The sequence below is a fragment of the Erigeron canadensis genome, chromosome 4, assembly GCF_010389155.1.
Source record: "Erigeron canadensis isolate Cc75 chromosome 4, C_canadensis_v1, whole genome shotgun sequence".
Taxonomy (NCBI): Eukaryota; Viridiplantae; Streptophyta; class Magnoliopsida; order Asterales; family Asteraceae; genus Erigeron; species Erigeron canadensis.
The window spans coordinates 24,361,063-24,388,161 of NC_057764.1; the positions used below are offsets into that span (position 1 = coordinate 24,361,063).

The window sequence follows — 27,099 nt, forward strand, 5'->3', positions numbered from 1 at the left end:
GTTCTATTCGATGAAATTGATCACACCAAAGGCAAAACTAAATTGGTAAAAAGATGTCTACATTGTATATTCGTGCTTTTCCGATTATCATTTTTTAATTCTCTTTCTTAATGGTTATATAGCAGCTTTTTGATGTTGACGATGAAATCCCAATTCATCCCATAAAACGAAGCAAAAAGAATCAAGTGGTCGTCAAAAGTAGAAACCGGATGAACCGTGTTATCATCGAAGATGATGATGAAGACGATGAAGTTGATGGCTAGATGTTTAGATGTCATTTATATCATCTTTCTCGACTAAGTTATTGGTTTAGGTGTTTCATTATCTATGTTTTCAATTTTAATTTTAGGGTGTTTTTTACTTTGAATAATTCCATGTAAAGGTGACTACTTGTCATCTTTTAAGGATTTAATAAATTCTTGTTTTCATCTGTGTTACTTTGAATTTGTCATCTATATTTTACTATATATTTGTGGTGGAATGTTTCTGATTCTTCACATATTTTGTTCATTCGCTAAGTCAAAAGCACAATAAATCATGATCTCATTTTATTTATCATTCTGTCCTTTAACCTTCATATTTACATTGATACTTTACAACTTCTCCATATCATTACATGAAAAAAGTTGTTATTTTAATAACTTATAAATTTTAAATGTACACCGGATTAATTATTTGACCTTTTACATGTTGACTATTATTATTAAAATATTTTTAAAATATTAAATTAACGGTTATTAAAATTAAAATGTAACAATTATTAAATTAAAGTTGTTGAGACCTTTTTTATTTTTTAGCGTTGCCTATTATTATTAAAGTATAGAGCTTCATGAATGATCTCTTTAAATTATATTTTTTTACATATTAATTAAAAACCAAAGTTAGTTCTTTTCATTTGCTTATATTTGGATTATTCAATTAACTATACGTCATTCACTATATATAAATTTAATGACAATTTATCAGAATGATGATCTCATGACAATTTATAATAATTTGAAGTTGATGGCTAGATGTTTAGATAACACACATAATTTTTTCTTAATTATTTTTATAAATAGTATCATCTTATTTAATGTATCATTTTTATTTAATACTATTAATATTTACGTTAATATGCTTAAAATATGGTGACCTAGCGGATAAGACTAAAAAATATATGATCCGTGATTTCTCCTATAAATTAGTAAGAATTGGAAATTTATTTGGCCTTCATTTTAGCTAACTTGGTTATTATACCTTATCTCTGTATCTCTCTCTCTGTTTTTTTTTCCCTAAGGGTAAATATAAATATAAACTAAATCTGCATAATTTTAGATATTGAAACAAACTATACTAAAAACATTGGACTTTTAAATTTCATATACTTTTTTTCCCTCCATTATTTCCACTATCATATCATTATATAAAAACACAATCATACTCAAATCCATTTCTTATAACATAAATCATCAGCATTTACTTGAACAAGTATTATTAAAGGTAATGTTTTTCCTATATGTATAATTGAAAATAGTTAAGAGTTGCAAAATTAAGTTTTCTCATGGGTAATTGTCCAAATTAGGTAAATCATTTTTGTTGAGGAAGGCTACGCTTCCATCATCCAGTTTGATAAACCACACAAGGTTAGTATTTTTAATCCAATGTAATGATTGAATGCATGTTATTTTATATATTACACGTTTGGTGTTTTTTAAATTCTGTAGTTGTATAAAGCAATAAGGATGAACCTAATGTAAAATCAAATAATTATTGCATGTTTTGTGTACATTAATTCTTCAACAAAATTGTTAAATAGTAAATAATCCATTCAAATTGATTTTAAGAAATTCATTCAAAAAGACTAGAAGATCAAAACATTACCTTGATAACCACAAAGAATCATGACACCCTTACAAATGCAACCAACATTGGAATGGCTTCACCATGGCTACGTAGACTGACCCTTTCAAATGCAGAGTCCATACTTTGAATGAGACCATTTACAAATCCAGTAAAGATGTCCTATAAGGAGGTTAATCCACATTTTTAAGTAACAGGGTAGGTGTTCCACTTTGAGATATAGACACCGAGCCCATCGTGCATATCAAATAGCAATACACATTTTCACATCCACTCACCCTAAAATTCACTAAAATAATATTAAGAAAAAAATATGGTCTAAAACTTGATCTGGGCCGTTTCGAAATTTCACATGTTTCGTGAATGATGTTTGCAGTTCAATTCTCTACAACTATAAAGCCTACCCGTGAGAGTGGCATAACCAAAATTTGGAGTAAATGCCACAATGTGTATTTACCATTTAAGCATTCCTTAAACCATAAACTTCTCTTATAATTTCTTTTACCTACAATACAGTTTAACTCTATAACAATTAATGTCAACTTATCCAAAAAAAGAAAAAGATAAGATGGAAGCTTACCATAAGACCATAACGAATGCTGTCCCGAAACTGAACTAATAAGTTGGGACGAGGCACCTTTGCAACATCGACATGGTTTTGAAGCTGTTGATCGCACATTCCGTGATATTTGTAAGCAGGATAATCCAAATGCCTTGAACCAAGTTTTTGGTGGAAAGGTTGTAGTTCTCGGTGGTGACTTCAGACAAATTTTGCCTGTTATCCCAAATGCACGTAGGAGCGACATTGTTTCATCTTCAGTTAACAAGTCATCAATTATATGGGATAATTGCAGGGTTTTTGTTTTATCAATTAACATGCGGCTTCGCGACCCGTCAATGGATGACGCAGCGGTTGAACAGAGGATGGCCTTTAATAAATGGATTTTGGATATGGGGGATGGTAGACTTCCTGCAATTGCACTTGCCGACGAAGATGAAGCTACATGGGTAACTATTCCTGATGACCTTCTGATTCCTGTACAGAACGACCCTATCAATGCTGTTGTGCAAAGTACATTCCTTGATTTGCCAGATAGAATCAACGATATTGATTACTTGAAAGAGAGGTGCATCCTATGTCCAACTAATGATGTGGTTGATAAGATCAATTTACGTGTTCTCAATAGCATGACGGGTGATATGCATGAATTGCTAAGTGCCGATCAGATTTGTCCAACTACAGACAACTTGGAAGATATGCAAATCACATATCCTCCTGAGTTCCTTAACACGTTGCGTTTTTCAGGGATACCAAATCATAAACTTGAATTAAAGGTTGGCGCCCCGATCATATTGTTACGTAATATTAATTTGCAACGAGGTTTGTGTAACGGGACACGTCTGGTCATAACTCAGATGACCCGTTTGGTTATTGAGGGAACGATAATCACAGGAAGTCATGTCGGTGAAAAAGCTTTTATCGGACGGATTGATATGACTCCAACAGATACAACATCTTGGCCCTTTCGATATAAGCGACGTCAATTTCCCGTCAAAGTATGTTTTGCCATGACAATAAACAAAAGCCAGGGTCAAACATTCAACCATGTTTGTGCTTACCTTGAGAAACCAGTCTTTACGCATTGGCAACTATACGTTGTTGCATCTCGGGTGACTTCTCGACATGGCCTTCGATTCTATATTGATAACGGAGGAAAGTGTGCTAATAATCTACAAAAAATGTTGTTTTCAAAGAGGTGTATTATAATTTGCCTATAGGTATGGTCTAATATCGGTGTTGCATAATAAACTTGGATCATTACTAGCATAATAATAACCTGTATTTCAGCAGCTTATTGAACAAAAGTGTATTTATAAGTTTTTAGCCGCAAATAGTCTGTGCGTTTAACACTTTCTTCCCTTTTTTTTTTCTTGCAGCCACGTTGAACAACAATGAGCAACAGTTATAGATATATTAGTGATTTGCGTCCTAATTTGACTGACAAGTGGATGATCAATGCTCGGGTATCACGATTATGGACTACATACAATCCCATCACTGGTCGCGTTCTTTCTATTGACATGATATTAGTCGACGAACGAGTAAGTAATTCATATGATTCTCCACTGCCCGTGCTCTTAAATTTAGAGCCATTTCTGATATTCATCAACTAACAATTGATTGCAAAGAATTGTTTTCGATGCATCATTTCGTTTTTTGGAAGTAGTGAATACACTCATTTTGTAATAACTATAATATGATTGAATATCCTTGTACTTAATATTAGAAAGCAGTCTTTTAATCTGTTCTTTTTAATTTGGCATCATTATGAGATAATATTTTCCACTTGATAAATGAGGTGTAAGTGTAACATTACGGAAAGATAGAGTAATACAACCTGAGATGTAACCATCTATGTTTACTAATTACTTTTATTGTGTTCATGTGTTGTCACATAAGACTTGTATTGTCTAACACATTTGTCTGCGTTAATTTGTTGTGGTCATCATAATTAGCGATCTTCAATACATGCAAAGGTGCCTGTTAATCTTATGCATAAGTTCAAGAATTTTGTCGTGGAAGGTTCAGTCTACAAAATACACAAGCTCAAGGTGGTTAAATATGACTCTAAGTACATGCCTTTATATGGTGAGTTTTTTGTTGAATTCTTATTTGCAACCCGTATACAAGTGTCCCCTATACGTCCACATATGTTTTGTCACTATGTCTTTGAGTTTGTGGCATTCGACAAAATCCATACTCGTCTTGGAAATGATACATATCTCACAGGTCAGTTTCTTTTTATGTTTCGATCCTATAGGTATCTGAAAATGCAAGACACATATTTAGACATATATATTGCAGATGTCATTGGAGTCCTTTTAGAGTGGGGTCCTGTCGAAAATGTTGTTGGAGGCAACGAAAGACCTGAATCAAAAGTTCGAAAAATTGTCATATCCGACACGAGGTATCTTATCATATCCAATAACATCTTTTATTTCCATGTGTTTTCAAAAACAAAGTTATAATAAAACAACCGCAGGGGCATGCCGCTAAATATTGCGTTGCTGGGAAACTTGGCTTTCAGTTATGATGATAATGTGATTCGTTCAAAGATGGATACCAATATCGTGATCGTATTGACTTGCTGCAAAGTTGGAAAATATCTTCGTATGAGTAATTAATATATCTATATATGTATTTTTAAAGGATTCGAGGTTACCATGCCTTTAACATGACATTATTTTTTAACTTCTAAGGTGCACTGCAATTGAGTACTACAATAGCAACCAAGCTTTATTTGAACCTTCCGATTCTCGAAGCCAGCAAATATAGGGACAGGTTATATAGTCTATCGTTTTTTTTGTAGATAAACACGACCAATTTCTAACCATTGTTACTCGCAACTATTTTCATGACATCATGTTATTACAGACCAATTCAACCGGTTATCTTTACATCTGTCGAAACCAAAGCTGAAGACTTGGTGTTGACGAGTATTCCATATGTTTATACCTGTTTAGATAACGGTGTTAGTGAGGTAATTAGTATTTTTGCAATAGCAATTGATGATGTACTAATTCGTTATACATATAATGCAATCATTTGTGTTTATGCTTTGGACCTTTCTTACCAGGGAACAACGTTTGTAATTTATGCAATGGTCATCGGATTTGACTTACATAACGACTGGAAGTTCATACAATGCCCTCAATGTTATAAGAAAGTGGAATTTAGAGGAGTACATTATTACTGCGAAAAGTGTCAACAGGATGTTATAAACCCACGTCAAAGGTAAGCTACTATTATTGTATTAAATTTTTCTTTTTTCTGCTTCGTATTAGTGATGTTATTTCAATATAGTTACAAGCTGGTGATAGAAGTCATGGACAAGATGGAGCGAATGCATTGTGTTCTTTTTAACACCGCCACGGAAATGATTTTAGGATGCACTGTGGAAGAGTTGATTATGATGACTAATAACGAGGTTAGTTAATTGATACATTTTTCATTAATTTAACAACAAACAACCTAAGCAGTAACTTCTTATATGTTTCTAATTTATAGGGCGCTGATGATCCCGAATGGATATGGGATTTCTTCTATAATAAATTGATGGGAATAACAGTCGTCTTAGCGATCAAAGTTGATGGTTATAATTTGGCACCTCATTTTTCACGTAGGTATACAGTCACTAAATACTACGGTTATCATCCCGATTCCCTAAAGGACTACAATGGTGTGACTGGATATGTAGGCCAAACGATGGTGCCAACGTTTGGTAATCTTCACTCACATGTTAACTGTTGTGATTCTAACGAGAATGAGTTGCCAAATAGTGTAACCGAAGATGAGGAAATCATGATGGACGAAATTCAATGGGGAGGAGGGTGTTTATCAACTACTCGTGCAAGTGCATCAACAAATACTTGTGAAAATGTGAAGGATGAGCAAGTGAAAGATGAAGATATGAAGGACGGACTTGATATGGAAGGCGTGAAAGATGTTACTGAAAAATAATGAAGTTACTTAAGAATTCACCGCATAAATATGGATTTTCATAAGTGTTCGTATTATTGGTTTGAACAAATCTCATTTTTTAGGTTGCGACTTGTGTTTGGATCTATTTCTTATGACTTTGTCACTTTTGTTTATGGACTATTATGATTTCGTGTTTTTTTCAGTTTGGTCTTTTCTTTTTTGTTTTTCTGTGTGACATATAAAATTACTTTAATAATCGTTACCCGAGCTACGCACGGGTATTGTACTAGTTAATAAATTGTAGGTGTTTAGTTAAAAGATTTAATTAATTGTACTGAATTGAAATTGTAAATTTTAAGACTACAAAACAAATACATGATAGGATTGTTTAGAAAGAATAGTGTTGAATGTAAAAAAAAAGTGTTAAACCCAATGACTTAAAAAGGGGTTAGCTATTGTATTTTCTCCTTTTGGATTCATGACACAAGCACCCCCCAGTTTCTAGAGATCTCAAAGTTGCAGGGACGGACAGAGATCTCTCCTTCTTTACACTCACTCAAATTCAGTTTCTATTCAAACTTTACACTTGACCACCCGATCCGATTAAAATCACTCATTACAAAAAGAAAGAATCAAAAAATGGCAGCAACAGCAGGTGCGGCAGGGGGATTCGTTACGCGCGCATTTGAATCAATGCTGAAAGAATGTTCTGGAAAGAAATACACTTCTCTTCAATCCGCTATTCAATCTTATCTAGGTTTCTTCTCCTTCTCCATCTCTCTTTCCAGATCTTATATATACACACACATATATATATGTAGTTAAATTGAATGTATCTATAATAATATGGTTTATAATTTAGTTATTATATATATATGTATATATATGTATGTATAGTTGAAGTTAATGTTTAGTTAATGTGTTATTTAGATCCTGCTGATTTCTGTATCCGATTAATTAGGATCTAGCTTTGAATTTTGGCTTGTAATTTAAGTACAGCTTTTAACGCTAAGCATACTGGAAATCCTTTGTTTTATAAACGATAGGAGTGGAAATTGTGTGGCTACGTGTACAAATGAGTGGAATCGATTGGACATTTTAGCAGATATAAATTATTTTTTGTAATGATGATTAGTTTGTAGTTTGTATGCTGTTTTAGATATAGTTTTTAGAATCTATATACGATATTAGTTTACGTTCCATGTATTGGTTTGGGGTTTGGTAGTAGCTTGTTTCGAGTTTTCGAATAGAGATAAAAGTACTTATAGATAGGGATAGCTCGTGTTCAATGGTTGCTACTATATAGAAATGGGTAAACGTTAAGCGATCTCTGGCGGTTAGAGTCGAGCCTTTGGTTAAGATGTACGCGGCCTAACCTATATTTTCTATCTTCATTTCCTAGACTATTCTCTAGCCATTCCTAAGTGTTTACCCATGGAGGTTTTGAACTTTTGTCGTTTTTTAGACTTTCACGTCTCCTACCGCTAGGCCACTTCGGAGATGGTTGGTTGTTACTATATAGAATTATATATTAGATATATGTATATGTGTAGCAACTGTAATGTGTGCACTTATTTATCAAGGTGTCTTAGATAAGTGTGGGTAGAGTGTAGGAAGGGAAATAAGTTTGAACTTTGGTGGGATCAGATTTGAATATAACATGGATGTTGTAGTAACAACAAAAAAAGCAGGTAGGTTTTTTTGGGTCAAATATATGATTACATACATGATTGGTATGAGTCCGGTATATATAGTACATTCATGAATAAGGCTGGCTGGCTGCCTGGCTTCTATTAAATGAAGAACGCAGATAGTAAACTGACTAGTCAAGTATATTTGCCATCCCAACTAATGGTCTGTCGTAACCGATTTCTATAGTTCAGATTAGGCTCTATGGGAATTTGTATTGGGGATTTTGGTAGGAGTGATACAATCTACACCCATGGGTGTGCTGATTGTTTGTAATGAAATTTTGGGCCAAGTTGTCTATTAATAAATCACTTCCCCATACCCTGATTTTGACGGGATTGGGTATTGTTGTATTGTAGTTTGGGACCTAAGGTTTTGGTCTTGATATTCCTTTTCATAATCTAATCTGCAGTCGTTCATTAATTCTAAAAAACTGTTTTACATGATCTAGATGTCTGTTTAAGTTAAAATATTATATTTTGGAATTCTAGCTAGAAACCATTTTTTAGACCGGAGTGAACAAATAAGCTAGACATACAAGAAAGTGGAACAAATATAAATAAGTAGAATTACATATTAACATGTTATATCTCGTACAAAGTAAGATAGTAACAACGCTGATCTATTTTAGACCTTTTAGGCGATGTGCTACTTTCACGCATCTGTGGTCCACTCCGAGTCAGAAGTTTTCTTGATAATCATTTCCATAGTCCCTGTGTTCTATAGGATTTTGATATTTCCATGTTTAACTTTCTTTATATTATTGTTGACTTTGTTATATATATCAACTGATTTCCGGGTTCTCTTGCTTTTTCAGAAAATTCAAAAGTGATTAACAAAGCTGTGCCATCAAGTGATGCCAACACAGTGACATCTTCAGATGGAGAAGATAAAAGGTGCTTGCTGTATTTATTGTTATAAATGGTTTATGCATATGCATCAATGCATGCAACTATTTGCGACGTTTTGGTCGCCACTGGTTTGCTGCAAACAAGTGCTTCTGATCCTTTATTATCTAAGTAGTCAAGGACATAAATTTCGGTGTTTCGGTCACGGACTGGTATACGAAATATCGTTTTTTTTGTGGTATTTCGGTAATTCTAATATTATGTATATATATTTATATATATACATATATAAGAGTAAAAGATAAAACCTGGAAGTGCTGAAACAGAATTCACCGAAATTTTGGTGGTATTTTGGTCAATACCACCGAAAATTTCGGAAACGATATCAAAACCGAAATTATGTCCCACCACCAAAAACCGGTATACCACCGAAATACCACCGAAATTTCACCAAAATTGATAACATAGTTTATTATCTACACCTCTTTCTTGCTTGCAACCCAATGTATGTCTATAAATGTTTGTGTAGGAATCATGATATCTAACAGACTAATATTTTAGTTCTTCACTACTCGTACACGAAAAAGTCACCTTCTGAAAAATTATCTTTAATTGGAATTGGCTGTTGGAAAGCGTAACATAGAGGCGGACAGTGCATGTATCAGTATACAGGAAATTTTTTTGATATAATCAACATATTGTTTCAGATCTAGTTAAAATATAGATGCACCTACATGCCCTACCAGCTAGTAGTAGTTATAGATTAAGTGGCGCAAACATAAGCTTTGGAAAAAGGTTGTTCAGGAGTTATTTACCAAGGAGGGTCCCATAAGCAAAAATAAGTCACTTTGGTTATATAACCCAGGACAGAAAATGTGTATAAAAATGAATAAAATCTATAAAATTGAAACACTTTTGTCAACTACTTATACTGCCTAGCCTGCATGACTTGGAACTCTTTTGACAATCTTGAGTTTTGGCCGTTTGGCAGTCAGTCAAAGTCCTTAACACACTTTACTTGTCGACCATATCTATTTCAAGTATAACAGTTGATGAGTAGTTGTAGATCGTTTAAATCTATGACAATCTCAAATTGCTGGGTTATACCAAATGCTTCAACTTTAGATAAATATTGATGTTGACACCAGATAATTCTTGCGTTACGTTAGGGCCCATTACCTGGAACTTTACATATCCTGATATTTTCTTGATTACCATTTGACATTTGTTCAATTTTTGAAATAACTGCGTCGTTTCAATTTGCCGGAAACTAGTGATGGAAGCGCAAAAACTGAAGTGGAGGCAAGTACAACACCTGCAGCTTCACATGACACGGAGGAGGCAGAAAACATTGGTGCTCCAGTAGGAAATGTGAAGACGACCTTAGCAAGTGCTGGGCATACTCTGGAAGGAGCTGAGTCAGAGCTTGTTCTTAATCCCCTGCGGCTTGCGTATGAGACCAAGAATCCCAAAATTATTGAGCTTGCACTGGACTGTCTTCATGTATGTCAATTCTGTTTGGTTGTAGCTTTAAATACAGAATAAATACATAGATATGCTAGCATCCTTTGCTATACACTATATGATGTGTTGAAACATGAAGACAGGTTAGGGAGATTGGTAACGGGTGAAATTGGATTTGTGTTGAAATGTGACTTCTGTAGTACATCTCAAAACAAAAAGTGTCGGGTGGACCTGCAATCATGTTCTTGTCAAATTTTATACTCCTATAAATAATACATACGTGTATTATGATCTTTTGAAACAACATTATTATAATAATCTCAGTTTTTGAATTATAATAGTTTTGAAGGTTTTATGCATTAAAAAGAACTTTGGGGAAATTTACCCTTTCTACCTGTTTTGCAAGAGAAATTTTTGTATTGTTAAAGGAGTTTTTGAGGGCCTTGATTATTGTATTTTGTGCAAGAAATTTGGTAGAAAGTCATCTTACATTAAAATTTTGTAAGTGCAGAAGCTCATTGCGTATGATCATCTAGAGGGAGATCCTGGTCTAGAAAATGGTAAAAATGTTCCTCTGTTTACAGATATTCTTAATATGGTCTGTGGATGTGTAGACAATTCCTCACCAGATAGGTATATATTTTTTCTTCTTATTTCTTCCTTCTTTTGACTCATGATTTTTCTTTACAATAACTTCTATGTAAATTCATGCAGTACAACTCTTCAAGTCTTGAAAGTGCTACTTACTGCTGTCGCATCTGCCAAATTTAGAGGTAATCTAAGTCTGAATGCTTTAAGGGGTTTGTTATTGCTATGTGTTATGAAACACCAATGATATGCAATGAGATGAATGGTGGGAATTATAAATAATTGTTCTCTTATTTGTTCGACCTTATTATGTGCAGTTCATGGGGAAGCACTGCTGGGTGTAATTAGAGTGTGCTACAACATCGCTCTTAATAGGTAACTGTTAGTTTTTTATCCCAAATAGAAGTGGCAATGCTGACCCATTCACTTATGATGGGCATTTCTTGTTATGTTTCATCTCTAATGGATCAAAAGGGTTAAGTGTCACCCGCAGTGTACTTTCAGTTCCTTGAACCTTGTAAATCTTTCTATATAATAAATCTGATGATTATTAATAATTGATAATGTAATCATATTTGGAGAATAATGAAAGTGTGTCAGGCCAACCCGTCTCGTACAATATACCTGTTTTCATCTGAATCTGTTTTATACTGTTACCCTACCCGAACAGCTCACCACCTCTAATTCTTGAACAATATCTTTTTTGAATGTTCAGCAAAAGCCCCATCAACCAAGCCACATCCAAGGCTATGCTTACCCAAATGATCAGCATAGTATTCAGGCGAATGGAAGCAGATCTGGTTTGTAATAGAAAACTTTTTTACACACAAGATGAAAGTAGTATACTTCATTTTGAATTTAATTTGCAATTCAGATGTCTTCAAATACAAGAAGTGGCTCATCCATGAAGGTTGAGGAAAGTTCATCAGGTGACGAGAATGGTCAAAAGAATGACACCCCGCTTGAGGAACTTCATAATCTTGCTGGTGGGACTGACATAAAGGTGATACTTTTGAAACTTATGATTAAATTTAAAAGTTGTGGCAATTTCAGCCCGTTCACTTATGAATGGCTCGATTTCGCTTTTTATTTATCTATGTTAAAGGTCAAATGGGCTATATATATAAAAGTTTAGCCACAAGGGGAACAGATTAAATGTGCTGAAAGATGCCAAAGTCATTCTATTTAAGAAAACTAGTTATTATAGTAATGCTATTGCTTTTTCAATCACAATTGATACATTAAATATTAGTTATGTATATAAAGAATAAAAATAAATATAGTGTTCACAGGTTAAACCAACCTTGTCTGTTTCGATTCATAATTAAAATTGCCCATTTCAACGAGACATGCCTATCCCACCACTTTTAGAAATGAATTTCATTCTTGTTTTATTTTCTCTGATTCCTATATGTTTGGGCCAAGATTAAGATGCTGAAGTTTGTTATATAGGGCCTGGAGGCAGTTCTTGACAAGGCTGTGAAACTTGAAGATGGCGGACATTCTGCTCGGTATGTATAATTTTGCATAAAGAATCTATTGTCAGTTTAGCATATGTTTTACGTGAATACTTATACTCTTTGCCTTGTATTTTGTTTGTAAGTGGGATTGACCAGGAGAGCATGAGCATTGGACAACGTGATGCTTTGCTCCTTTTCCGTACCCTTTGCAAGGTTCGCGTTTTTATCCTATCTGCCTCGAGTATGTAGACTTTTGGCTGTGGACTTGGTTTAATTTGGTTTATTACAGATGGGTATGAAGGAAGATAATGATGAAGTTACAACAAAGACACGCATTCTGTCTCTTGAACTTCTACAGGTACTTTAGCAACACTATTTATTTATCATTTTGCAGCTTAATGAAAATAATTTATTATTTGGCCTTCGTATCATCATACATGTGCCTAAGAGTTGGACTTTGCAGGGGTTATTGGAGGGCGTTAGTCACTCCTTTACTAAGAACTTTACTATCATTGACTCCGTGAAAGCTTACCTATCATATGTGTTACTACGCGCATCGGTTTCGCAATCCCCAGCCATCTTTCAGGTAGGTTTTGATCCATTCGATAATGATTTTGTTCGGTATTTATTTCATTTGTCTTCATGTTTTGGAAAATAGTAGTTCTTTATAAAAATCATATGTATAGTTTTATATGATTTTGTTTATCTTACAGTATGCAACAGGAATCTTTGCTGTGCTATTGTTGCGTTTTAGAGAAAGCCTCAAGGTACACACAAAAATTTGACAGCATTAATTTATCACTGTATTCTTGAGTTCATATTTAGAAGAAAAGAAAAGAAAGAGAGATAAGTGATGGGAAAAGAAGGGGCTTCACTTCCTTCCTTTCAAATCACCCCAAAATTGGCATGGTTGATTTGAACTAAATTAACTAAAATCTTCCATCCATTTCTTTTCATTTCATTTCTATTAGTTTCCTTTCCTTCTCAAATAAAACTCAAGAACATAGTGTCGATGTTTTTCATCGAGAATCACATATTGCATAACACTGATTTTCAGGTTGAAATTGGTATCTTCTTCCCGTTGATTGTTTTGCGGTCTCTGGATGGCTCAGAATACCCACTCAACCTCAAATTAAGCGTTCTCCGGTATAAAACATTCTTAACTGTTGTCACCACATAAATCTCTCTCTCTCTCTCTCTCTCTCTCTCTCAGATTTTCGTAACATTATGACCCTTTTCTGTAAAGTATGAAATCTTAACACACACAACTAACCTCCAGCAATCTACCAACCAGAATTCTAAAGTAGAGGTGTCAATTTCGACCCGTTTATGTATGAATGGGTCGCTTTGTGATATGTTCTATCACTGATGGGTGAAAAAAGTTTAAAAAGAAACGTGTCGAACAAATTAAATAAGTCAAAAGCTGCCCAACGTGTATATTTGATGCAAAAAATCTTTTAAATTATCTTATCAAACTTTACACTATCATTAAATTATCATACATATACATATTGGACAAAACATGTTTCAGGCCCCCCAAATCTGTTACAAACCTTAAGAAACAGTACTTGTTTGACCTGTTACCCAGCCTGCCCATTTCTCCCTCTACATCTAAGGTGCGTAGGTACCTGCTTATATGCAGATTGTTGACACCTAGTTGGGTTCCTTATGCTCTAATATTCACTTAAAAACTTGCAGGATGCTGGAAAAAGTTTGCAAAGATCCACAATTGCTAATAGATCTTTATGTGAATTATGATTGTGATCTTGATGCTCCAAATTCATTTGAAAAAATGGTAATTCTACTGTCATGCCCTTCGATATCTGGCATATTTTCTTAGTGCTCGAATTTGTACATGATTACTGTCTTTCTGTCTTGACATTTAGGTGACCTCCTTATCAAGAATTGCCCAAGGGACTCAAAGTGCGGATCCAAATTCGGTTAATGCTGCACAAATTGGTTCCATTAAAGGCTCATCACTTCAGGTTTGTATATCCTTGTAAAAAGTCTCTTTTCTTCCGAGTGCAAAAGTTTCATTTTATCTTTGGATATGTAAACCTTGTTCCTTGATCTTTAGTGCCTTGTGAGTGTGTTGAAATCACTAGTTGATTGGGAGAAGTTGCGTAGAGAGTCGAAGCTTAATGAAGACCTAAAAGCTATTAAGGAAGATTCTTCAGCTGCAGAGTCTCAAGGCAACTTTGAGAAAGCCAAAGCTCATAAATCTACCTTGGAAGCTGCCATATCAGAGGTACATTTTACTGATTTCTGATTGATTTGCAAGGTCGAGTGGATCCCTTTTCTTTGTACAATTGATATAAAGCACCTTATATATTACTATGAGCTTTCTAATGATAATGTTAAATTCCCAATCTTTTCGTTCACTTCTTAAAGTATTTTTCAATGTTAATGAATCGCAGTTCAACCGCCATCCTGTGAAGGGTATCGAATTTCTGAAATCAAATAGATTGGTGGAGAATACACCAGTTTCAGTTGCTCAATTTCTCAGAAATACACCTAGCTTGGATAAGGTACAACTCTAAGTCTGGGACTGTTTTAAGGTCCATGCAGGATTAGGCTTTTTTTACTATTACTTTTCTGGATGTTCAGGCGATGATTGGCGATTACTTGGGTCAACATGAGGAATTTCCTCTGGCGGTAATGCATGCTTATGTTGATTCTATGAAATTCTCCGAAATGAAGTTTCATACTGCGATTCGTGAATTTCTTAGAGGTTTCCGGCTTCCTGGTGAAGCACAAAAGATAGATCGTATAATGGAAAAGTTTGCTGAGCGGTAAGCATCTTTCTACGTTTTTTCTTGTTCAAGTCATCATTTATTTAACACACTCTCGAGAGAATATACCACGGAGAAATGATATCTCCTCTTAAAGACGTGCCTTAAAATCGTCTAACGTCACATGGCATAAATCCAATAGTGTGTGGGAAAGTGGATCGATGCCAAGTGATAGTAGGTTGTTTGTTAGGTATATATCTAGATAAATTTATCATTTTACATTACCAATAGCCCATTTTATGGCGAAACCTAGCTCTAAACTGTTGCAAAATTTTGCTGCTCCAGTGCTCTTTGGACTTTTCTTAGATCTATTGTTAGTGATGGCAATATGGTAAGTCGTGTGGGATGGGTAACAAGTCAAAATGGGTAAAAAAAATTACAAGTCTGAAATGGTTGGATAAGGTCATCTTAGTACGTCTGAAACATATCATGACCAAAATTTCGGTTTAACCTAATAATTAGTTTGTCAAAGCTATTAAGAAGTTATATTTTCAATGATGATTTAATTTCTTAAATATGACTTAGAGGGTCTGATGGAGTAAAATTACACTTTGGAAGTTAGGTTAACATTTGACCTATATCCTTTTGTTTTTCATGTTAACCAATTTATTAATAAATGGGTGAAAGTACCAAGACCTGGGGTGATTGTATTGTTTTCTGTCTTTGTAGTTACTGTGCAGATAATCCAGGCCTTTTCAAGAATGCAGACACTGCTTATGTTCTTGCGTATGCAGTTATTATGCTAAACACTGATGCTCATAATCCAATGGTGTGGCCTAAAATGACTAAACCCCAGTTTGTACGAATGAACGCGGCAAATGATCCAGAAGAAAGTGCACCTATAGAACTTTTGGAGGAAATTTATGAGTCTATCGTTAAAGAAGAGATAAAAATGAAGGATGACCCTGCAGGTTTGGGAAAAAGCAGCAAAAAGCCAGAAATGGAGGAAAGAGGTGTGGGCATTATTGGTATTCTTAATTTGGCTCTCCCAAAACAGAAAAATCAAGCTGATACACAGTCCGAGAGTGAAGCTATTATTAAACAAACACAAGCAATTTTTAGGAACCAAGGTGCAAAAAGGGGTACGTTTTATACATCACATCAGATTGAGCTTGTGCGACCCATGGTAGAAATTGTGGGGTGGCCACTTCTTGCTACATTTGCAGTAAGTATGGAGGAAAGGGAAAATAAGACTAGAGTATATCTCTGTATGGAAGGGTTTAAAGCTGGAATTCACATTACACATGTGCTTGGAATGGACACCATGCGGTATGCTCTTTTGACATCACTCATCAGGTAAGTTTTTTCTTTTGGGAAGTTTTCTAATTAAAGTACCTATTTTAGTTGATACAGCGTTATTGATTTAGGACCTTGAATCCTTCTACTTTGTTTTGATAAGAGTTCTTTCAGATATTTGACCAATAGTCAGGCATCAACTGTTTTTGAGTTTTGACCTACGTGATTATGCATGTCTGGATCTGAATTATGTTTTATCTCTAATGGCCTAATGGGTAAATGTTAAAATAAGAAGGATGGCTAAAATATCCTAGAGTGTTTTGAATGCATAGGAGCTTTTAAGGCTATTTAATCTATTGTTTTTATCATTATGAAAATAAGAAATATTTTGTTATCATCATATCTAACAATCTAATTATTTTTAAGAATTCGGTTGGACAGTTTGTTCTTGGACTAACTGATGTGTTTTGACAGATATTAAGTGATGCCTATGCTGACCTGTTACTCAATCTGCCAATGCCCCCTCTATTTCTTGATATATTCTGAAGTTATTTTTATGTCTGTTGTAGATACACTTTCTTACATGCACCAAAAGATATGCGAAGCAAAAATGTCGAAGCTTTACGGACTTTGCTGGATATAAGTGACTCAGAGCCTGATGCACTTCAAGACACTTGGAATGCAGTCTTGGAGTGCACCTCGCGTCTAGAGTATACAGTATCCACTCCTGCTATGGCTGCTACAGTCATGTTTGGATCTAATCAGATCTCTAAGGATGCAGTTCTTCAATCCCTAAGGGAATTGGCTGGGAAACCATCTGAACAAGTTTTTGTAAATAGCGTTAAACTTCCTAGTGAATCGGTAGTCGAATTCTTTACTGCTTTATGTAATGTCTCGGCTGAAGAGTTGAAGCAGAATCCAGCCCGTGTTTATAGCTTGCAAAAGCTTGTTGAGATCAGCTATTATAATATGGCTCGTATACGTATGGTAATCACTTCATCCATTAAGTCATGCTTGATATTTACAGGCAAAAATGTGTATGTGCATGCATCGAATCTGGCAATTAATCTTTAATGGGTCAAATTGGAGAAAGAAAAAGGTGACATTGGAAACTGGTTAAATGGATTGCTAATAATTCATAAAATTGTTTGTAATCATATCTGACTTACTAGCTGGTCATGAAAAATTAAAAAGTTTTGAATAAAAAGTCCCTGATTCTTGCCTAAAATGAACCATGTGCTCCATGTTTAACCTGTTCATTTTGGCACCTTTGAGGAACATGAACAAAACAAACTTATCCCATTATATGAACATATTTACTGCCATATTTTCTAAATAGTTCTTTATCATCAGCATGTTATGCTTAGCTTCTGTAATTTATTTATGATTCAAAATCTTTATATTTTCAGGTGTGGGCTAGAATTTGGTCTGTTCTTGCTAATCATTTTATATCTGCTGGTAGCCATCATGAAGAGAAAATAGCTATGTATGCTATAGATTCTCTAAGACAACTAGGGATGAAATACCTGGAGCGTGCAGAACTTGCCAATTTCACATTCCAAAATGACATCTTAAAACCATTTGTTGTGCTTATGCGAAATACTCGGAGTGAATCAATACGAAGGTTGATTGTCGATTGCATTGTTCAGGTACCCTACTTTATTTTAGTATGCCCTCTATATCAGAAAGAAACTCTTGGCCTCTGTGGCCCAATGAATCATGTTTCAACCTCCAACTTTATATAAAGATAGAAAAATATGATCACATAAACTTAATAGAAGTATAACAAAATTAACAATTTTACGTGACTTGTATGAATATAAGGCAAAAAGATTGTAGGTGGTTCTTTAACCCATCTATTAATGAAAACCTCGAATTGGGTTATGTTTTATCTTTGACATGTCAATTGGGAAAGGTTCAAAAGTTTAGCTAAAATAGAAATGGGAACAACTGAACAAGTCAAATGGTTTGAAAGTCACCTTAATGCAATAATGTAATTGATCATACCTGGCACATTGATCATGTATAAATAAGGTTCAAACTTTGGCAAAAGTGATTTTCCTAGAACAAGACTCGAGCTCTCTAATTTTCTACCTTTTTACTTGGTCTCCTTTTTTTTTCTGGAGGGGGAATTGACATTGTTATGTGTAATTGGATCTTTGAATGGGGCTAACCCTGTCTTCTAAAACAGATGATTAAATCAAAAGTTGGAAGCATCAAATCTGGTTGGCGAAGTGTTTTCATGATTTTCACAGCTGCTGCAGATGACAACTTAGAACCAATCGTTGAAAGTGCTTTTGAGAATGTAGAACAGGGTATATATCCTTAATTTTTAGTGTTTCATGCAAAATATAGATAATCTTCTCAATTTTAAATTGCCAACATTAAATAAACTTGCAGTTATATTGGAACACTTTGATCAAGTTGTTGGTGACTGCTTTATGGACTGTGTCAATTGTCTGATTGGATTTGCTAACAATAAAACTTCTCATCGCATCAGTTTGAAGGCGATTGCCCTTCTCCGCATATGTGAGGACCGACTTGCAGAGGTTTGTTTCTGTATTTTATTCTTGCAAGTGTGTATTAAGTTACTTTTTGGTGAAACTCTTGATCGTTGAGTAATTATATCACGATTAACTTCCATTGAATTTCTGTAATCAGCAGATAACTGCTTTCTAGAGTTGGAAAATGGGTGGGGTTTGGGTCAAAAGTTGTAAGCCGTCCGCTTCTTTTCAAGAATTTAATTTAATTTATTTTTACTGAAGATGTTAAATTTGAGTCCTATTAAACAATAGTATTTGGGAGAATTTGTGAAGATTATATGACCAGGGAATTTATCATAATCAGCATTAATCTTATATATTTATAAAATGCTCTAAGTAGTTCTATGCTTTAGCAATAGAATTTAGGAGAATTTCTGAAGATTTATATAACCCTTTCCCCACCAAAGATACATTTTAGTTTATCTGTATGACTTGTTAGAACTAATAAAAAAACAGAACCTTCATTGAGCTATTGATAAGTATATGAATTTAAATTTCCACCTACTATATCCTATCAAGAGATCGGATTTGAACCCTGCTTGTTATGTTTTCAGGGCCTTGTGCCTGGTGGCAGGTTGAAGCCCATCGATGACAATGCAGATGCAACTAGTGATATCACTGAGCACTATTGGTTCCCAATGCTGGCTGGTCTGTCTGACCTGACATCTGACACACGACCGGAAGTCAGCAACTGTGCACTAGAGGTATTGTTTGACCTATTGAATGAGAGGGGAAGCAAATTTTCATCAAACTTCTGGGAAAGTATATTCCAGCGTGTTCTATTTCCTATCTTTGATCACGTGAGACATGCTGGAAAAGAGACTACATCTTTTGGAGATGAGTGGATTCGTGAAACTAGTGTTCATTCATTACAGCTGTTATGCAACCTCTTCAATACATTTTACAAGGTATGTAGAAAGCTCTTTGAATATTATATTTACCTTAATCTTATATAGTACTGCATTTCTTACTTTATTGTTGCTAATAACATTTAATTATTGATTCTGATAAATCTCAAGCTTAGCAAAGAAATATAACATTGTATTCTTACATGTATCTTCTAGGAGGTATGTTTCATGTTGCCCCCACTGTTAAATCTGCTGTTAGATTGTGCTAAAAAGACGGATCAATCGGTGGCGTCAATATCCCTTGCTGCATTGGTCCACCTTATTGAAGTTGGCGGACACCAGTTTAGCGACAGTGATTGGGATACCTTGTTAAAAAGCATAAGGTGCATCTCTCTAGTTGTATTTTTGTGTAATTTTCTGAGTATTTGTGAGTGTCTTAATTGAAGTTTGTGTCGCGCTTGTGTTTGTTTTCTTATTTATACATGCATTGCCTCTGCAGAGATGCTTCATACACCACTCAACCCCTCGAGCTACTCAATGCTTTGGGTATCGAAAGTGGGAAGACTCGGCCGGTTATGGCTATAGATTTAGAGGTTCCAGCAAATGATAATTCCCCAGCCATGTCTGCTAATGGTAAGTGGCATGATTGTCATATGAATGTGTTCCATTTGTTCCAAAGAAAGGGATATTTAACTTTTAAGGTTAAATGGATAAATTTTCATCTTTGATATTGGTGAATTACGAACTTACAATCTACCCATTTATTAGTTACAGAACCTTCCTCATAAACAGCAGTATTCTGGATTAATTTCAATTTTCAGTTCCAACCTTTTCTTTCGTCTAATTATATTTCCACCCTTTTTGTTGAGATAATTACAAATTTTACCCAATTTTTGTTTCCACCCTTAGCTTCTATTTATTTTATACATTCGGGTCTCTCTTGTTTACGTTATATTTTCATGGTAATGCACTACTAATGTAATAACATAAACAATGATGAACATAATTTCCCATTTTCTCATTTTTTAGTGAATTCTCTCTATTTCTTTTTCTTTATCTTGGCTCAAAAGGTGTGCGTTGTAAGCTTGTTAATCTCAATGTTATAAAGGGTGTGGGGTTGTTTCTTTATTCTTATATTTTTTGTCGAAAGTTAACCAGAAAGATTTGTAATTTGATTATTATAATAAACCTAACTTTAGTTAGATTGTTGCATGTGAATAATTATTTTTTCTTTGATTGGTCAAGTTCAAGACAGTCAAGAAGGAAGGCCATCAATGGATCTGCAAGAACATGAAGGTTAGGATTTACAACTTTTTTGTTAAGATAGACATGTACCATCTTCATCATATTCTATTTATATCATTTAAGTGGATTGAAATCTTCAAAAATTTGTGTTTACGCTTGAAAGTTGGCCGCCTTCTTGATTAATAGAGGAGGGTAGAATTTGACAATAATGTATTGCAGGTCAAACACCTTCACCCGGAAAGCTCCAGAAAGCTTCTGAAGCTGTAGATTTGCAAAGAAGTCAAACAATAAGCCAACGACTAATGGGAAACATGATGGATAACCTTTTCACTAGAACTTTCACCTCTAAACCCAAGAATCCGACATTAGATTCTGCCATACCAGCTTCCCCCTCCAAGGTAATTTATAATAGGTTTGTGTATGTATTATTGTTTCGACTAGATATCAAACCTGTTCTTCCAAGAATTAACCTAGTTGCATGTGGAAGATATATTAAGTCTGGTTTATTAGGATGATCCTATTTGATTTAGTTTAGTCGCTTATACTTGATGTAGGTTCTTTTTCTGTTCCTTGTATATAGATAGAGGTCATTAACTCGGAATAAATACACACAAATATTATTTCCTAGAGTTTCTTTTACATAGAACATCTAAATTCTATCAAGGTTGTAAATATCGCTTTCGGTATTGTTTCGGCCGACCCCCAACAAGCGATATATCGGGATATATTGGATACCCTAAATTGTAAAGGAATTTATCTAAACTTTATATATACACTAACAATATATACAATTTGACATAAGTTTACATACCCTTCAAAAAAAAGAGTGAAGAGAAAGCAGTGAACGGAACTATGGAAGTCAGAAACCCTAGTTTTTGTTTTAACCCGTTTTCAAAAAAAAAGTCATTTTTTTTTACCTAAATGGCCGATATTGACCGATAAGTACCGAGTTTGACCGAAATTTGACCAAAGCGAGAAGTTATCCCGATAACCCACTTTTCGTATCAGTTGAAGGCCGATATCCGATATATCACCGAAATATCGGCCGATATGGCCGATATTTGCCACACTGAATTCTATCCACGTACACTGTTTTCGGGATTTCCATTAAATTCTATCCCTGGACACTTTTCGTAATTTCATCTAACATCCTCATGAAATCGATTAGCCTTATTTTCATATACATTTCTTCCCAAGTCATGTGACTGAGATGAACAAAACAATCTAAATCATTTAAATTCCAGATTTTGAGGTCTTTCCATAATTAAATTTGCTTTCTTTGAAGTAAATCCATGATATGATGAGCTAAGGAGATGAAGTAGTCTAAAACATGAAACAAGTTGAAAGACGCCTGTTCTTTGTTCTTTTCATAAGAATCTAGTAGTTCTATGCCCCATCCCAAAGACTATTTCATAATTACCTTTTCGAGATGCACAGAAGTTCGTGAAATGTACTTCTGTGTGAAGTTTTGAATGAAATTACTTATTATGATAACAGCTTTAGTTCACATAATTTAAGGCACATCACACCTAGTTCCTGGATTTTTAAGCTAACTTTTACTTATTATAATATAGTCTCTGGATGTTGTGGAACAAGATGCCGAGGATATGACAGAAAGTCCATTTATGGGAACCGTAAGGGGAAAATGTGTGACACAACTGCTACTACTAGGGGCCCTTGATAGCATCCAGGTATACTTCCTACTTTATCATGTCTTCATATGTCCAAAAATAAAATGGCTTTGACTAACACTTGTGATTTGCCAAAATGTACAGAAAAGGTATTGGAGCAAGTTAAAGGCATATCAAAAGATCGCCATATTGGAAATTTTGTTTTCCATGTTAGAGTTTTCTGCATCATATAATTCATACACTAATCTCAGACTACGTATGCAACACATTTCTTCTGAAAGGTTAGTATGTCTCGTCTTTTTGACTATACAGCATTTTCATTCTGTAATTCATATTAACATGGGGTGAGGAGAGACAAAGACTGGTTTAAAGTCATATTTACTTGTGAGTATAATGTACCTCGACCTCCTATCGAGAACATAGAAAAAACATTTATCATATTCCTTGGTTAGTGGTGGAGGCTTCAATATATTAAAACATATAATTGTTCATTTGGGTTGTGTTTTATTTCATACGGGCAATTTAAAGTTATAAGATAAAATAGGAATCTGTAAAATGGCTTGAAAGTTGCTTAAAGTCTTTATTCAATGCACACCACCTCCTAAATCATTTTTAATCGAAGAGGCAGCAAGAAGTCAAAAACAAACTTACACTCTTTACCCTTGTCCCAGGCAGGCATGAACTCCAACGTCTTGGTTGATGATTGACTTTATATACACTTCTGATAGAGCTAGGTGAAAGGCCTGTTGGTGTTTAGCTTATTATTATTGTAAACATAACGTCATATTGTAAAAGTAGGGTCAACATAAATATAAAGTTATCTATAGTCTTCTTAAAATGGATGAGTAAGTTTTCACAGAGTTTTCATAGGCCAACCTGATCTACTCGTTTGAAACTGCTCTAATCACGGCCCATTAGCCATCCGTGTCTCGCTCCCCTCATCTTGCTACCTACAGTTTTGGAAGATATTTTACTATGATCATTCTGACATGAAGTGTTCTGTAATTGGTCAGGCCGCCTTTGAACCTTTTACGCCAGGAGTTAGCTGGGACTAGCATTTATCTAGATGCATTACAGAAAACAACTTCTGGGATTGATCCAAATCAGAAGGGAGATATAGATACGACCGATTCTCGTGACGAAGATGATGCTACAGTAAAGACTGCTGCTGAAGAGAAACTGGTATCTTTCTGTGGACATGTGCTTAAGGAAGCATCTGATTTCCAATCGAGTATTGGAGAGAGTAATAACATGGAGATTCATCAAGTGCTTGGATTACGATCCCCGGTCATCGTTACGGTATCACCTTTTTTCTAATCTAAAATGTTATATTGTTTTCTGTTTCTTGTTTCATGGAAATTTTATCATCTTTTTTTGAAGGGTATCATAGGCAAGCAGGTGGTCAACCTGGGATTAGTTGGCTCGGAAAGTGGGTCGGATACTTAGGTTAACCAGAAAAGAAGTAGTTTTCTTAGAACCGTGTCCTGTCAAACATCTCTTTTATCATATAATGAAGAAAGCAATTGCTCTGAAATAAAATTTTACTTATGAGGACCATGTACCAGTTTTAATAGGTCAAAGGAAATAATCTTTAAAGGAGTAATTTAGATATGCATATCATGGGAGTATGTGGGAATGGACGTGTATTCTTTTGCATGGTAGCTAGACATTTTGAAAAATAGTGAAAGACTTGACCCACTAATGAGACCCCAATTTTCACAGGACGTAATAATATGAAGGATAAGCTAAAATTTTGACAATAAGCCAAAGCACATCTGTAAAACTACATTCCCAAACAAACATCCCAGTTGATGCGTGTGCATTTGTTTTCCAGGTTCTTAAAGGAATGTGTGTAATGGACAATCAGATATTCAAGAAACACCTCAGGAGTTTCTATCCTTTAATTACCAAGCTTGTATGCTGTGAGCAGGTATATCCTGCACTTTCGTAAAGATTCATTTTGATTATATTGTCTAGTCTGGGGCTAGCCGAGCAATTATCAAGGTGCTCAGTTTTATCCAGTGGTGGCTTGTAACCTACTTACCTAATGATGACCCATTCAGGTTGTGTTTTACCCATAGTTGTCAAAGGCAAGCGCCTCTTGTGCCTAGGCGCAAAAGGCAGGCACTAGGCCCAAGGCCACTGAATGTATAAAGCGCCTGTCTACACTTTTCCATATAAATAAAGCCTTTGTTCCACACAAAAATCACCTATAGTATAGGGATATTACAACAAAATCTTTGTTTTAAAAATACTTGGTATATATCATTATCATCGATATCATCATTCATCATACTATTCTTCATTTAACTAAAGTGTGAGTTTTCTTCTATTCTTATATTATTAAGACTTTTATGCTATTTTATATACCTTAGCTGAAATTTTCTTCATTATCATTTGTTGGAGATACTGAAATTTTATATACTCTTCATCGTTTTTTTTCTTGGGACCCGCGCTTTTTTTTGCACCTCTCGCCTAGTCCCCATTTGGGATCATTGTGCTTTGAGTTTGCTTTCGCCTTTGACAACTATGGATTTATCTCAAATGAGTATAATTGAAAAAAAAGGAAATGAGCCATACTGGTCAAACCGTCAAAACTCAGAAAGTGTTCAAAGTTTTCTGTAGCGTAAAAGAATATAACGCCTTGAATAAATCAGTATTATCTAATATTGTAGATAATCATATTTTGTTATATGCAGTTCTTAATATATATATATTATATATATATATATATATACATTGTGCTTTGAGTTCGCTTTCGCCTTTGACAACTATGGATTTATCTCAAATGAGTATAATAGAAAAAAAGGAAATGAGCCATACTGGTCAAACCGTCAAAACGTAGAAAGTGTTCAAAGTTTTTTGTAGCGTAAAAGAATATAACGCCTTGAATAAATCAGTATTATCTAATATTGTAGATAATCATATTTTGTTATATGCAGTTCTTTATATATATATATATATAATAGGGGGATGGGAATATAAGGCTGTTAGGTACCTAAGCTTAGATGTCGGACACTCGCATATTAATTTTTTAAACCATAAAAATCATGGGGCCCAGGCATTTATTCATTAAACAATAAATAATAAAATATTAGTATGTGAGGGGTTCCACACCTAATCTTAGGTGTCGGACAGTCTTATATTCCCTTTTCCCTATATAATATTATATAGGGAAAAGGGAATATAAGACTGTCCGACACTTAAGATTAGGTGTGGAACCCCTCACATACTAATTTTTTTAATATTTGTTGAGTTTTAAATAAATCACATGGCCCCCATGAATTTTATGGATTAAAAAGATAATATGTGACTGAGTGTTCCACACCTAAGTTTAGGTACCTAACAACATTATATTCTCATCCCCATATATATATATATATATATATATAGGGTAAAGTTATTTTGAGAAACTTTTTTTTGCGAGAACCTTTGAGAACTTTTCAAATCAAGCCCAATCGATGATTGTTCTTTACATGAAATTTGTTTTTTGATTGTTTTCTGAAAAACTTATGTGTAATTTTGAAGTTTATAATTGTGTGGGGGCATGGATTATCATCCGTTATACAATTATTTGGAGATTTGGATCTTTGATCACATGTGCACGAATATCACTATGATCACATGTATGCAAGTCGATCACATGTAATCATAGCAATATTCGCGCACATGTGATCAAGAATCCAAATCTCCACATAATTGTATAACAGATGATAATCCATGCCTCCACACAATTATAAACTTCGAAATTACACATAAGTTATTCAGATAACAATCAAAAAACAATTTTCATGTAAAGAATAATCATCGGTTGGGCTTGATTTGAAAAGTTCTCAAAGGTTCTCGCAAAAAAAAGGTTCTCAAAATAACTTTTCACTATATATATATATTATATAATAATTTTTTTAAAAAGGGACAAAACTGTTTACTTGTTACCTCAACTCGATCTCTATTACAATTAGGGTTATCGTTTCGTTATTAGATTTGCCCTAAAATGTAATCTTTTGGCCCAGATGGACATTCGTGGTGCACTTGCCGAGCTGTTCAGCATGCAACTCAATGGACTTGTGCAATAGAAATCCATACTAGCTATTAACATTCAACAGTCACTGAGCGCTTAGAAGCAACATATAACCTGTGATATATCATTTTTTGTCTATTATACGGGACTATTCTTTTAGTGTTTTATGGCATATACAAGTGGTTAGAAGTTCATTTGTTGTATATTTGCATAGATACAAAATGGCATGCAGTTTTTCAAATGTTGTAGCACATGTTTGTCGTACCAAGAATGGACATGAAGCCTTCAAATCAAATGCTGAAATGGTTATGATATCAAACCTTCTATTAAATATCATGAGATTTGACAAACAAATATGCTCCTGTCATGATTTGTCATGGACATATGTGATCTTCTGTGCCTACGTTTG

General features: G+C 34.4%; 1 protein-coding gene across 1 annotated transcript; it reads left to right on the forward strand.

Annotated features, from left to right (window-relative positions):
• The first annotated feature begins 6,791 nt into the window (after positions 1–6,791).
• Positions 6,792–27,044, forward strand: LOC122595079 (brefeldin A-inhibited guanine nucleotide-exchange protein 5-like). The gene is made up of 34 exons (XM_043767375.1): positions 6,792–7,082; positions 8,832–8,910; positions 10,137–10,365; positions 10,838–10,959; positions 11,041–11,099; positions 11,232–11,289; positions 11,630–11,714; positions 11,789–11,917; positions 12,367–12,425; positions 12,518–12,587; positions 12,664–12,732; positions 12,838–12,960; positions 13,088–13,141; positions 13,432–13,520; positions 14,073–14,169; positions 14,261–14,359; positions 14,452–14,622; positions 14,792–14,902; positions 14,982–15,166; positions 15,836–16,462; positions 16,972–17,389; positions 17,812–18,051; positions 18,594–18,717; positions 18,803–18,951; positions 19,500–19,853; positions 20,010–20,176; positions 20,293–20,426; positions 21,039–21,089; positions 21,258–21,436; positions 22,613–22,729; positions 22,814–22,950; positions 23,683–23,968; positions 24,504–24,599; positions 26,683–27,044. Exons 1-34 carry the CDS (start codon positions 6,965–6,967, stop codon positions 26,743–26,745), a joined length of 5,148 nt encoding a protein of 1,715 aa, XP_043623310.1. The 5' UTR covers positions 6,792–6,964; the 3' UTR covers positions 26,746–27,044.
• Positions 27,045–27,099: the final 55 nt, after the last annotated feature.

Bases quoted from the DNA above. Each gene is read 5' to 3' on its own strand.
- LOC122595079 (XM_043767375.1), top strand. From the start codon at position 6,965: ATGGCAGCAACAGCAGGTGCGGCAGGGGGATTCGTTACGCGCGCATTT. The intron at 18,952-19,499 runs GTTTGTTTCTGT...TTATGTTTTCAG, and splicing joins GTGAGGACCGACTTGCAGAG to GGCCTTGTGCCTGGTGGCAG. The intron at 21,437-22,612 runs GTAATTTATAAT...ATTATAATATAG, and splicing joins TACCAGCTTCCCCCTCCAAG to TCTCTGGATGTTGTGGAACA.